Source organism: Protopterus annectens, chromosome 4.part1, assembly GCF_019279795.1.
Source record: "Protopterus annectens isolate FY-2018-M chromosome 4.part1, PAN1.0, whole genome shotgun sequence".
NCBI classification, from domain to species: domain Eukaryota; kingdom Metazoa; phylum Chordata; order Ceratodontiformes; family Protopteridae; genus Protopterus; species Protopterus annectens.
In genome coordinates, this window is record NC_056734.1 from 832,659,545 (window position 1) to 832,674,945 (window position 15,401).

General features: G+C 37.1%; 1 protein-coding gene across 3 annotated transcripts in view; it reads right to left on the reverse strand.

Annotated features, from left to right (window-relative positions):
- The window catches only part of RNF13 (ring finger protein 13), a 1,555,558-nt gene that overhangs the window by 1,032,342 nt on the left and 507,815 nt on the right, over positions 1 to 15,401 (reverse strand). For all 3 annotated transcript variants that reach the window (XM_044070602.1, XM_044070603.1, XM_044070604.1), the window contains one exon: positions 9,932 to 10,057. In XM_044070602.1, the coding sequence (XP_043926537.1) occupies positions 9,932 to 10,057 (126 nt within the window). The remainder of the gene's footprint in view (positions 1 to 9,931; positions 10,058 to 15,401) is intronic.

Sequence of the window (15,401 nt, forward strand, 5' to 3'; positions counted from 1 at the left end):
GTAGGCTTATGGTACATTTAGAGAGAAAGCCAGGGGACAGAAATTAACATAAGTATGGAAATGAGTGAAGAAGGGAGAGTAAGGAGATGTAAGGTATGAATAGGTAATTGTCCACATTTAGGGATACAGTTTATCCAGGTGTTCAGCAAAAACAGAGCCAGCTTTTTGTCTAAGAAATCTTTCAGAAAGGTTTTGAAGGATGGGAGGGAGGGTGTGACATCACTGATCTAGGGACTTAATCCTCACCACTGACACTGGAGAGGGACATTCACTTGGAACAAAAAAAAAACCCACAATATTTCCAGATGCTGCTCTCTGCACCAAGCACAACTTCCTTAAAGAGCACAAAGGGAACACAGTCCGGGTGCTGGGTTTCCCTCTCTCTCTCTCCAGGTCCCCAATAAAAGACTCCCCACTGGCACAGCTGTAGAGTTGAGTCCTCAGCAGAGTGTTCCAAGCCAAGTCCTTCACCACCCCCTCTCTGAAACCAGTGGTCAGCAGCTGACACACACACTCTGAGATTTTATTTTCACACACACTCACATACACACAAACACACACACACACACACACACACACACACACACACACACACACACACACACACACACACACACACCTGGGAAAGGCTGGCACAGATTAAATAGCTCTGCTACCTTTGCCCAGGCTATAAGGTAGTTATACTGCCACCAGCCAACTACTCTAAGGCTCTTACAAGGGTACCCAATTCTTCTTCTTTCAGCTTTTCCTGATTAGGGGTCGCCACAGTGGATCACCTGTCTGCTCATGACTGGCAGTGGAGTTTTACGATGTCGAGTTGCCAGCCCTGCACCCAACCTTCCATGGATGTGACCACAGGGAGGACATAAAGACCCAACATAGAACACACCCCAGCTGAGGATCGAACCTGAGAACCTCTTGCTGTGAGGTGGCAATGCTAACCACTGCACCACCATGGCCGCCTTACAAGGGTACCCAATTATACTGAGTAAAATTAATACTAATACAAATGGTAGTGTTCGACTAATGCAGCAAGGCTTTCAGAAGCAGCCACACTGTCATCAAATAAATAAAAAGTAGTCTCAAAGGTTAAAAGTTAAGTTAATGCACGGCTGAACATGCACTATTCGGTAATAGAAATGATGTAGCAGAATACGTGAACATGTTTACAATATTAGGCTTGGAACACCAAATAATGCTTTAGCCAAGCATGTTAGAGACACTAATGAATCACACTGCTTTAAGTTCATGTTAGTGAATAAAACAAAAGTCACTATAATGCAAGGGGACATAAGAAATAAAACAGAGATTAATGAATCAGAAGGCAGTGATCTTAATAATAGGATTCTTATCAAACCCCACCTGAAAGCAAGAAGACATCGGTAAGGTTTTGATTTTTTATGAACTAAATATAAACAATGTTTGTTGCTAGGCATTCACTACAAACTGAAAGAAAATTATGTTCTGATACGTGTTTTGTGATAGGCTATTTTTTTGGCACCAAGTTTGAAATAAAATGTTTTAGAACTGTTAAAAAGGTCTGATGAAGCAACAAGGATAGTTGTGAAAGCGCTTACCTTTTTTATTATTTTTATATGAAGTAAAGATACATGTTTTAACCACTTTTATTGCTGTCTCCATTACTGAATAGTGCATGTTCAGCTGTGCGTTGACTGTTTGCTATTTGATTGTTTAAATACAAGTTTTGGAGCGGAGCATTTACTGCATTGGTTGTAGCAGTTGGTTTTGTAATTTACTGCTCTTTTTTTTGCTACAATCAGGACAGAGCATGGCGGAAGGGAGTAATAGTGATGATTTTGAGCTGCCTTATAATCCTAATGCTGGCCTACATAGCAAGAATAAGAGGCTTATGAAATAAATTTCACCTAAAGAAACTCCGCTTCTCAATATGGAGTTTAATGGTGTGCTAACAGAAGAAACAACTAGTGACTGTGACACAAGTAAACTGAATGAGAAGTCTGAATTTTTGGAAAACAGCTTGTTTAAGTTAAAGAGTAACTAAAAAGACTAGAGGCTCAGAGACATTTTGAAGCATGTTTAAAATTTAGAGTTATACCAAGGGGGCTGAGAGTGTTACATATGCCCACACATGCTAACCAGTATCTTAGTCTTTTATCTAAGTGGCAACAACTTAATAATGAAACCAGTCTTTCACATATAAGGTTTTTGATAGACAATTTTCCTCCAGAGGAAAATTAATTAAGGCAATGTATTATGGTGTCACAGAGGAATTTATATGAACTCTTTCCTACAGCCTTAGTCGATAAAAGAATGTCTGATTTGATAGACCTGACTGCGATATATGAGAGATGGCTCATGCAATAAATGAAGAGAAAGATGGAAAAATATATGAATGCCTTTAAATATGGGCATGGCTACTTTAGAATCTCAGGACAGGGAAGGTCTTGGTCCATGTGGTGGTGGACCTGATGCATCTAGGGATATAACAACAGGGCCTGTTGAGAATAACAGTAGACCCACCACCAATATGATTGTATAGAAGCAAGTAGAACATGAAAATTGTCATCATACACCCCTGGTACAGAGCCATAACAAGTCACCCACAGAAACAGGTGATGTAAGGAGAAAGACCTATCTTGCTGACAAATCAAAAGAGAAAAACAACCAGTTTTTTTCCAACATTTCCTCTACCCATTGTAGAGAGGATAGGCAGGAGGAACAGTCGACTGTTCAAGAAGTCGGAGCAGGGCCAAGCAAAAAGGCCAGAGTGAGATAGACAACAATCAGATGATCAAGAAGATGTGGGGTCATCAAGGGACAATTTGATTTGGAATTTATCTGCTAGGGCTTTGACACACTGTGAGAAATCACTTTTGCAAAAGGGACTTTCGTTTATACCAGCATAAAGAGCCAATAGTGCTCAGACAATAATTGTTTGTTAGGAATGTTGGACTCAAATTGCTGTTTGGTAGTACAAATGAAGTAAAAGGGTTTAAAAGACCTAGTACTTTTATGCCTAATGGACACCCACTATTGGAAGCCTTTGAGAAGTTATGTGTTAGAGACCTGTATCAGTATTTTAACCAACAACATCAAGGTAAAAAACATTGTACTAATTTGACAAAAGATGAAATGCTTGGTTTAGATAATTTGATGAATGATGATGAAATTGTTATTAGGCCAGCCGATAAAGGTGGACCAATAGTGGTGATGGAGAGAAGTTTTTACTTTGAGTCCATGAAAAATATGCTAAAGGACAGGAATACTTATGAAGTGATAACTGTTGATGATACAAAAAAGTGTTACACAGATGTATACTTAGTATGTTAGAAGCCTGCCTTCTAAGCAGATGTACTGATATAGATCTACATAATTTTTTGAAAACAGATTTTCCTGCGATACCATGCATTCATGGTTTACCAAAAATTCATAAACATATGAATAAACCACCCTTTAAGTCAATACTGGCAGGTAGACAATGGTCCACTGAACCCATGTCAATATTTGTTGAACGACACATTATACCTATTTTAAATAATAATTTTTATATAGGTTCAAAGGTTGGTACTAGGCTATCGGCGCTAGGGCCTATACAAGCCTAGCCATAACAATTCCCTGGATATTTCTTCCCACAATATTTACTTCTCTGGACCCCTGTCTAGTAGGGCGACTGACATGATCCCCGGGGTGAATTTCCTATCTCCCATCCAATCATCAAGGTTCCTTTTGAAGAGGGCCACGGAGGTGCTCTGCTTGACATGTACGGGCAGTCTATTCCAGAGTATGGGAAGAGTCTCTGGGTAAGGAACCTATCCCTCCAGCATGTTTTGTTCATTGTGATGGCAAGGTTTAGATCCCTGGAGCATGTGGCTCTGAGGGATTGGGATTTCTTTAAGTGGAGCATGTCCAACAGCTCAGGGATTGACATGGCCTTGTACGTTAAGCAGAGATCGCCTCTGAGTAGACGATATGCCACAGAGTATAGCCTGAGTTTTTTTAGACGGTCAGCATATGGCATCTGCTTTAGGCCTGTGATTCTTTTAGTGAGGTATTTCTGTGGCCTTTCCAGCTGTTGCAGATGTCTTGTGAGGTACATACCAAATGGGGCATTATACGCAATAATGGGTCTAATGAGGGATGAGTACAGTGGGACAATGACGTCCTTTTTTCTGAATGAAAAGCCCTTAGTGATGAGGTGTGCCACATAGAAGGATTTCCTGACTGTTGTGGCAATCTGGTTATCGAAAGTGAGACCACTGTCAACCTGTGTCCCTAAGTCTCTCATCACACTTTCGATGTTTAGTGTACAGCCACCTATGTGGTAATTCATGGGTACATGTTTTTTTCCAAAGGGGATAGCTATACATTTCTTGGCATTAAGCTTGAGCCCATGGCTCTGTCACCAGGTATCTGTTTCTGTAAGGCCCTTTTGTAGAATATCCACATCATCTGGGGATTCAATAATGGCTCCCAGTTTGCAGTCATCTGCGAACTTTGCTAGCCATAGTCTCTTAGTGTTGGCCTGTACTTCAGAGAAGTAGATGCCAAACAAGAGTGGTCCCAGGACTGAACCCTGAGGTACTCCACTTGTCACTTGTCTGGGGCTGGATTTGGTATACTGAAAGACACAAGACATTTTTTGAATGACTTGTTTCAGTTTAGTAAAAATTGTGACTTGTTGGGTTGCCTATTAGTGACGATGGATTTTAAGTCATTGTTTACTACTATCCCCGATGAGTATGGTATGTCTGCCTTTAAAAGGTATTCAGTTAAATATGGTGAATATGAAAGGAATAAAGTGGACCTTATATGTCTCTTTATGGAAACTGTTTTAGAAAATAATGTTTTTATGTTTGATGACTGCTGCTATTTACAAAACGATGGCATGGCTATGGGAATGCCTTGTGCCAATGGCTATGCCAGTACAGTTATGGCAGATTGGGAAGAGAAAAAAATATTGAACAATGAAAGTTACAAGAAGAATATTTTGTTTTACAGGAGGGTTGTCGATGACCTCTTTCTTGTCTAGGGGGCAACAATGAAGAATTTCTGGCCCTTTATGGACACATGAACAGTTGCACTAACTCTCTTAAGTTTACTGTAGATATGTCTACAAAGGAAATGTATTTTTTTTATGTAAAAGTTAAGAAAGATATGGGCAGGACATCAACAGAAATGTACAGGAACCATACCATAAAATAGTATGCATAGAGGGCAAGTGTTTAAGAATATTATAAAGGGCCAAGGAATGAGGTTATCTTGGCTAACAGTGACAGATGAGAATTTTAATAGGGAACTAGATTCCTTTCGTAAGGATCTAATGCACCCTCGGTTCACGAACACGCAAATAGAAGTAATGATAACTGAGGAGTGCACCATGAGCTGCGTATTCAATGATAACACGAAATTCGATCAATATTAGAAATTTCACAGAAGAAAAGGAAGGCAAGTGGATTTTGAAACTTCAAGCCCATAGATATGGGCTTAATGATCGAATTACCCTTAAGCCGTTTTTAGCCAATAGACCATTAAGGCATTAATTTTTCCTTCTGATTATATATTTTTTATTAGTTTTTATTGTTGTTAGTTTTTTAATAACATTTTCTAGACATGTCATTAGAAGTTTTGTTATTTAAGATGTAGTTTTATGTAAGTATTATATATGTGCTTTTTGTAAAAACTGACGTTTTTATTCTATAGTTGTTTTGATTTGCTGCACTTGAATGGGAAGTGATGTCATGTTTTGTATTTAAGCACACATGTTTTTGACTGCTTTTTGATGTCTGAAGAAGCGTTGATTCAAACGTGAAAGCGCTTACCCTACTGCAGTCTCCATTCTCCTTGGTTGTTTTAACAGCATTAAATGTTGGATTTTATGGACTTTTCGTGTTATCATTGAATACGCAGCTCATGGTGCACTCCTCAGTTATCATTACTTCTATTTGCGTGTTCGTGAACCGAGGGTGCTTAATCTAGCAGGATTTGTTTTTTCTTAAATAGGTCCAACTGTGTAAATAGACGGAATTGGTCGTCCTTTTGTTCTTGATGTCCCTGACATGTTCAAGGATTCTTAACCTCAATTTTCTGATGGTCTTCCCAACGTAAAAACTGGGACAACTTAGGCAGGTAGCAATATAAATAACCCTCTTAGTGTTGCAATTACAGTGGCCAGGACATTTTATGGTTCTGTAGAAATTCAAAACTGTCACATATGGGCCATTGTTGATGAACTTGCATACACTACAGGAACCACATTTACTCATAATGGAACTTTTATAAGGCCCATTGTTAGAGTTGTCTCTTTCAAACAACTCCTTCAAATTGGCCCCCTACTATATGTAATAAGAGAGTTTATTTAATAATTAATATTCAATGTACTTGATCTTTTTCATTTAACATATTTAATTATATATTTATATATTTTTTACTTAAATTAATTTTCTTTCACTATAACAGTTTATATTTTGTATTTTATTCAATTTTATGTGTTTTATGTGTTTTGTGTGACAAATATGAAGGTTTACAAACAAAGGTTTCTTAAAGTTCTGAAATTTGTAAGAGTGTTTTAACAATACGCTGCTTCTTTAAAAAAGGCTTTGACATTTTTAACATCATCCGGTCAGAATTTTGCATTGATAGGTTGGTTATAAAGGGTGGGATTTTTTGAATTTACTTATAACAGTTGGTCTGTTAACAACAGTTTACCACTCTGATGATGCCTGATTTGTTTTCAGGTGAAAGCGCTAAGTGGTTTACGCTATATTTTATTTTGTCACTTGAATAAAACGTTTTTAGCCTGTTCGTATTTGTGCTGGAGTTTTTGACTGGCCATTACTTGGAGCTGCATTGGACCATTTTATTGGTTTGCTGCGGATTGTTTACATGTACAGCTTTTATTGTCATTTCCATTACTGAATAGTGCATGCTCAGCCGTGGGTGGACTCAGTTTGCTATTGGATTGTTTATGATGAGTAATGCGTCTGATAGCATACATTGAGCAGTGATCTCTAAGGGATACAGGAAGGGCTCCTGATGCAGTGTAGTTGCAAAGGTCAGAGATGAGAATATAGTCAAGAATTAGAATAGTGTCCTGGGATTTGTTATAGCTAGTAGTAGAATTAATAAGTTGTTTGAAGCCATGAAGGTGGATGCTAAAAGAAGGATGATTGAAATGAAAATACCCCAGGTGATGCTGACATCACCTAAGATGACTGTCTCATTAGTAATATTGTGTGAGATCCAGTAAAGAATGTCTTGAAGGGTGGCTATATTGTTTCCAAAAAGGATATGTATGTGTGTGTGTGTGTGTGTGTGTGTGTGTGTGTGTGTGTGTGTGTGTGTGTGTGTGTATATATATATATATATATATATATATATATATATGTAGATAAATAGATATATAGATTAGATATAGATATATATACACACATACATATATAAAATAATTACACAAAGTAGTTTGTGGTTATTTAATTCTATATAGGACATAAGTAGCTTCATATTATTGAATTTGGGCATAGTTTTTGTAAGAGGACAGATTTCATATATGTTAGGTTAGAGGTTAGCTATCACTCCAGCTTTTTTGTTTAGCCTGACAGGGAATCAAAAAGTTTCCTTTCTAACTGCAGTAAAGCAGAGTTTTATAATATTTTGATTTTCTGTCATAACTTTTGAAAAAGCCACACTGTGTTGCTTATAAATATAATATTAAACCATCAGTAAATGGATATGGTGACACATTTAAGTGACTTTTTATAATAAATTTGACACTGTTTTATAGAGATACAAAATATGGTGATATTTGTTTTGTTTAGTAACAATGCTAAGATAATGTAATAACCAGGTTGTAATGCATGACTGTATCATAAAAATCCATATGTGAATGGCAACTTCTTATATTTAATGCTTTATATATACGATTTGTTTTACTTTGAGGTAATGGTTTGCTTGCTCAGCTACATTTATTTGTAAACCAATATTGGTAACAAATGTTTTTAACTTTCAAAAAATACTGTACACCAGCTGCCCTATATATTCTGTATCCCAACATTTTCATATGCAATAAGTATTTTAAATGTCTTCATTACTTTGTTATAGGTGTAGTACATCAGAGACACTTTTTCTGATGTTATGTCCAGTGGTGTCCACCATAATTTTCTCATATTTCCTGCTAAAATACATGTGCATCTATACAAAAATCCATGTTTTCTAATGATATATATATATATATATATATATATATATATATATATATATATATATATATATATACACACACACACACACACACACATATATATATATATATATATATATATATATATATATATATATACTTAAAATTTCATGTTGTGATTTTAACAAATTAATATAGTTCTCCTTATCAGAAAAAGACATATTGTTACTTCTGGATATCTGTTACTCCCTTGTATATTTGTCTCCCAATTATACAGTGGTATCTAATACCATGTTTTTATTTATTCATTTATTTATTGACAATTTTTAACCAATTTAGTCCCACTGAGTCAGCAGCTTCTTCGGGGTGGGCCCAGGTGTTATTAGGGCAGCAATGAACTTTCCCTCTGCTTTCCGTATGTATCGATCATTAATATCCACCTGAGGTACCACAAAGTCAGGCAGATGGGACCTCAGTTTAACCTCTAATCTGAAGGACGATTTACTCAGAAATGTAGCCCTCATTTATGCTGCACTATAGTGTCAGTTTTGTAAAATGTGAAGTCAAACATCTAGTGTTGGAATAGGACCTACAGTCTTCTCATCTTTCTCCATCAAAGGCAAGTGTGCTACCAGTTCAGCCATTAACATACAGACATGCATACGCAACAATTCATTTATACAGTAGCACTGTAACAGCTAGATACCTATTTGTAATTTCCTGGTTTGCCCCAACTGCCATACATGGAAAACCTGCAACCTAACTATAAACCACTCTACAGCATGTGGTTTATTTATAGACTCCATACGCCTGTGCAAAGATTCACGTTACATAAAATGCACTGTAATTTAACCTGAGCTTACTCAAAAACCTTCTACAATGGAGCCTTTCTGCTGAGTATTTCATTGGAAGCACTCCCTGGCAGATTACAGATAAAATAACAGTTAACAGCAGATTAGGTTCTGAACTCAACCATTGTAATTAAAATGTAGTTAAATGTCAGAATAGAAACTTGATATTGAAATGACATGTATATATTTCCTACAACATTTGCTCAATCTCAGCTTGTGTGTTGAACCTTGCCTTGGTTTTACAGTATGCAGAGCAGCATATGATTTTCAACATAAAAATGAAAAAAACAAATTAGCTCTTCAACCAAATCTAACTGAAATTGCACAGAAAAGCCACGTTTTTAGAGCATATATAATGAAAACTCTGCCAGCAGAACACTTAACTATAGCCTGCGTAGATTTTATCTCTTGCATTTCACATATTGTGGCAACAGTACAGGAAGGTATCCAAGATGAAACCTAAACACACAGATTTTTTTCATGATCTCTTGGTGTTATAGAGACTCCAGTATAAGACTTGAAACCTAACAGTATTGTGTTACTGTACTTTTAAAAGAAGGATACAATTGCTATGACCTGAACAGTACATTTTTGTGCCAGCTACCTATCATATAAAAATCCATATACTGCCACAGCATGAAATGTGCAGATGTTGGCTTGATTTCTATTCGGTAACTAAAGTAAATGTGTCAACACAAAAAAATCCCTCTCCAATCCAAGATACAGATCAAACTGTCACAATCTAGATGCAATAAGATGTCAAACTGTTTCCAGTGGTGGAAAAAGAAAATGCCTTTTCAGGGGTACATTTTTTTTCCTATTCACTGAACAGCAATGAAGGAAAGAAGTTCCATCTAACAATACAGCTCTGTAGCTCAGCACAGGATATGGTTAAATACAAAGTACAGCCTGAAATGTGTACCTTAACATCAAAGTTGCAGTCATGTCTTCTGATTAAAGCAATAAAAGCATTTGAAGAATTCTCCTTCCGAGGTGGATGAACAATGGATTCACAGGCATTTTCTGGTCTGGCATTGATAAGGAAACCCTAAAAGGATGAAAACACAGAAATATACTTTTTTTTCATTTTTACAAATGTATTTTAAAAATCAGACCAACAGCATCAGACTTTTGCTTTTACAGTACAACATAATTTTGCTGTACATTTTTTTCTTGGGAATTTATCACATTTGACATCACTCCTGTTAATATTTCCAACAAGAGAAACATACATTTACAGTTCAAGTACAACTTTGTAAACAAAAAGATGTGCAGAAAATTATACAGATGGTTTCCTGAAATTACAATAATTCAAGCTTCCTGCATATTACATTGTGTCTCTGAACCTTTCATAATTTATATTATGAATATGTGTTTTATAGTACAAATAAAGTAGCAAACAGATTTGCTCATTTTTGGAATTATGTGAAGTCTGACAGCTGATGCAGGGACCACTGATTGTTTATTAAAAGGCTACCAGTATTGGATGTACAGTATCAGTATTCTGAATCTCAGCTATCTGCAACCACAGGGTAGGTAGTGCATATCTACTCATGGTGGCGTCAGGATATATGGTGTGCTTTAATCGACCTCTGTATTGTTGACACACTTTGGTTGAAAGACATGCAAGATCGACAGTAACAAGGAGAATGGAAATATACCTTTCCCCAGGGATTGTACGATCTCAGTGTATATAATTACCAGTGGATGTGGGGTGGGCTTGCCCCCCTGCAAAAGACATTTTTTAACACTGCCAGTGGTTAACCTTGGGGAATGTGCAGAACTGTGTCACAGTTAGCATAGTTAACAAAAACATTTTGATGTTTGCCTTTATTTATGATAACACGGCTTGGCCAGGCACACTAGATCCGTTCCTTTATATACATATGTACAGATATATATATATATATATATATATATATATATATACATATACATATATGCATGCATTTCTGTGAGAGCATTATATGTGCATACGTGTGTGTGTGTGTGTGTGTGTGTGTGTGTGTGTATATATATATATATTACATATATATATATATATATATAGAGAGAGAGAGAGAGAGAGAGAGACAGAGGTGTGTGTGTGTGTGTGTGTGTGTGTGTGTATATATATATATATATATATATATATAATCTGTAAATATAAACATATACACACACACACACACACACACACACACTGTTATTCATGAATTATATGTTATAGACATACTTTGTAAGTGGTATTTGTAAATGTGGTACTCAGTTGTGAAACAAAGGCCATAAAAGTAAACTAGATCCCTCACAATGCAAAAGTACTCTCTTACACACCTGGATGAGTCAGGAAGGTATGCAGTAGATAAGAAAAATGTGTGAATCGTAGTGTGCAGTATGCTGGGAGTGGGGTAAACAAACAGAGCAGAAGAAATGCAGACTACAAATGTGAGGAAAACAGTGTTCTGGATGGCCCACACATACTGGTCTTGTACATAGCATAAAACACAGTTCCTGTAACTGTAAATAATAATGCAAGTATAGCTATTTCGGATTGCAAACAACCATGTATTCTGTCACACAAAGACTACCAGACTACAGAATGCCCCACACACTGACGTAAATGAGCTCCCACCAATGCAAGTCGAATACAACATGACACCTTCATGTAAACAGCCCTAACTCAGTAAATAAATGAAAATAAAGTAATATGCAAATGTCCACTGCCATAGCATTTAAGGGAAAAGCTTCTGCGAATCAGCTTCTTTTGTAAAAGTGGTGCTGGGAGACGTCACTGTGTTCCAGCATCCTCACTGCCTGTAAAATGAATAAAAAAAGAAAGGGAGTAATTTTTGTTGCAGAACAAAGTACTCCCTTTCTCTCCAGTTACTCTGCTTACTTGCCTATTGTGTATTTGCATGGGAGATGTACAAGTCATGGAATACTCCCCTTCTCTGGAAGAGGGTTCCTATCCATGTGAAGCTAGACGTCTTCCATAACTACAGGCAGTCCCCGGGTTAAGGACAAGATCTGTTTTTTAGTCTGTCTTTAAGTCAAATTTGTATGCAAGTCGGAACACATACATGGAACGTTCTACTGTACTGTACTGTACTACAGTACAGTAGAATGTTCCATACAAAAATAAATATGTTAAACTTACCACTTTTTAAGCTTCACTTCACATTTCTGTACTACAGGCATCACCCACAAATGTTTTCCACTCTTTTCTAAACTTTCAGGCCTCTGCCAGACCTCCTGCTGTCACCTAGACCATAGTGAGCCACAATGTCATTTGCCCATTCTACTGTACAGTACAATAACTGCTTCAATACTGTGTACTGTACAAATCAACATTCTTGACCAATCGAATCACCAATACAGCAATCTCTTAACCAATCGGATCTCTTGTTCTCCATGAAGGCAGAACTAACTGCTCTAACAAGACATGCGTGCAGCTTCACTAATGGGGAAAATGGGGAAAAGGAAAGTACGAAAGAATTCTTCATTTTAAGGCTTAGATTTGGGCAACTTTAAAGATTTTTATTTATTTTTACATTATTTCTGACATTGGGCAGCCCTTTCTTATCTATGGGTTGTCCGCAAGTCGAATGTCTGTAACTTGGGGACTGCCTGTATATTTAAGAGAAACCTGTACCATTAGATGGGAAACTGGGAATGCACCCTGGGTCTAGCATCTATGTATTGGACAGAGGCAACCTGTAAACCTTGCCCTAGATTACATAAATCCCTTAAAATAACTTTGAAGGCACACAGATTTGCAGGATACACCCGAGACGCTTGGCTAGGCTTATAAAGGCTCCACTGGTTGTTAGTCTGGGATACAACTATGAACCTATGAGTACAGCCTTAATCAGCTATATTGTCTTACAAGGTACATGTTACATCTGCTTGCATAAACATGAAAAAGGTCTATCCAAAGTGCTGGACTGATTTTGTGTAGTGGTTTGACTAGAGTGCACATACACAACTTCTGTCTAAATCTTTAAAAATAAAATAAGCATGTTGCCCCTTTCATGACTGGATAAAGTCTTGCTGCTAAACTTCATATGTGCTACTCTCCCTTCGGCCCACATTAGTAAGCATCTATCTAGAACCATGGAGTTTATTCACTATTTCTCTGCCAGCACAGAATTCTTTGGGGCACTGTGATTTGTTGTTTATATTGTGGGTGGGACTGAGCAGAAAGCAAGGAAATGCAATGCTTTCCTTTTAGTGTGCTGTGACCATGCACTGCTTAGATTAGGGTGTTGCAGAAGGATAACTTTTTACTTGGTTAAAAGAAAATAATTGGAAAAGTCTCTGGTTAAGTGGTGTCCTCCCCTCTTTTGCTTGTGCTAAAAGCCAACAATGCTTTGTAAATACCTGCTCCCTAGTGGAATTGTCCCTCACCATACCCAGCGGTGCTAATCTCCTTGACCTTGTCCTTATACACTGTTGCCCCTCTTGTTCCAACCCACCCGTACCTACCTCCCTGATAAAATCTGATCACCTATAAAGCATTTAAAATTGAGATGAGGTTCTGCCTGTTCACCCAAAGAAAATGTAAATGCTTTCAAACTCGAGACATTTAAAACACCTCCTCCACTTCTGACTACAGCTCACACTTTCATATAATAATTGTCTGTAAACGTTTAGTAAATCTCCTTAACCATCTTCTTTACTTCCCCCTCCTTCATTCCTCCATTTTTTTTACATATGCAAATATGTAAATATCCGTAGTCTAAATACATTGTAATTTGTATCACAACATCATTTTTTTTTGTATGATACTGAGATGTACCAAATATTTATGCCATACGTTTCACTTGTTCTAACTTTATCTTTAGTTAATCTGTATTACTGTTATTGTCTTCTCTGGGCTGAGACTGAACTTGATCTAATGAGATCAGGGATCTATTCTCACCAACCAGTTTAAAATAAAATAAATTGCTTTCACCCTCAATACAAGATTTCATACCTATATAACCACATTTCTGAATTATTCAAAAATCAAATTATTACTCTTACAGATATCCATAAATCAGCTCTACGAGAAAAAGAAAAATCTGATGACTCCCTGTAAAAAAAAAAAATCCCTCTCCCACACTATAACAGCAAATTAAAATATTAAGCAATACTGACAGGAGTACAATTACAGAGTGCAAAGCCAGTTATGAACTTGGAACTGCTTCCAATATTAAAGACAATTACAAAGTCTTCTAAAGTTACCTTAGGAAACTCACACTTAACGCCCAGTTCTGCATCAAACATCTCCTGTGGTGTATTCCTTTCCCATCTTGAAATTATACCTAATTATCATTGTTGATAAATTTAGCTATATCATCACACTTTTCACATACCCCATGCCCTCAACAATTTACCCCTCTGACTGTATCACCCATTATTACCCTAGAATAAATCATGATTTTTGGCCATTCTGTCTCAACAAGTCTAGGCATTCTGAGTCCCAACATTTCAAATGGGTCCTGCCCACACATCCTAACAATATTCCAGGCTGTCTACTAGCAGGTATCAAACACCAGATAACCCATCCTTTCCTAAATCTATTTAACCTTAGTCCCTCCTCAAACAATGCACCTGACATTTAGAGAACGTCTGGAGCTGTCCCCGCCAGAAAGGTTGGCTCAATACAGACCATCAGTTTCATTAGCATTATATGTAAAGTCATGGAACCCTTTACTGCTGAACTAACTGATGGCAAAACTAACTTCCAGACCCTAAACACCAATCAATACAGATTCATTAAAGGCAGGTCTTTTCTACACAACCTGGTCAATTTTTCTGATAAGGTTACAGAAGCTTTACATAACAGTCGACGGTCTCCTTTGACCTTGATTAAACAGTTGACACCATTCCCTATGCGAGTATAAGTCAGCCCTCCAGTCTCAGTATTAACCCTTACTTCATCCTCTGGTTAGCTAAATAGCTTATGGACTAAACTTAATAATCCAAGTGGTTGGGTACTTCCTCTAGTCAAAGAAATATTATTAGCAGCACCTCACAGGGTTCCATCTTGGTTCCCTTCCTGTATGTAAATTACTTCTCTGAGGTAAATATCAGGCATCCAAGGTGTATGGACAACCAAGTCTGCGGAAGACTGCAAATTGGATGTTGTTGTTAACTCAGCCCATGACAGCCAAATTCTCTAGCAGGAGTTAGATCAGACCTACACCTAGCGCACTAACCAAGGTCTCATCCTAAATGTTAACAAGTATACCATACTTACTTTTGGTTAGAACCCTCTCCTTTCCTCTTGTCATATCACAGGCTTTCATCTTAAAGCAGACCCCATTATTAGAGACCTGGATAGTCATGTTGACAATAAGCTCTCTTTTCAAAACCATGTCTCAGTTCTGTTCAGAAAGTGAATCTGTGTTGTTCAGGTTATCTGTCAT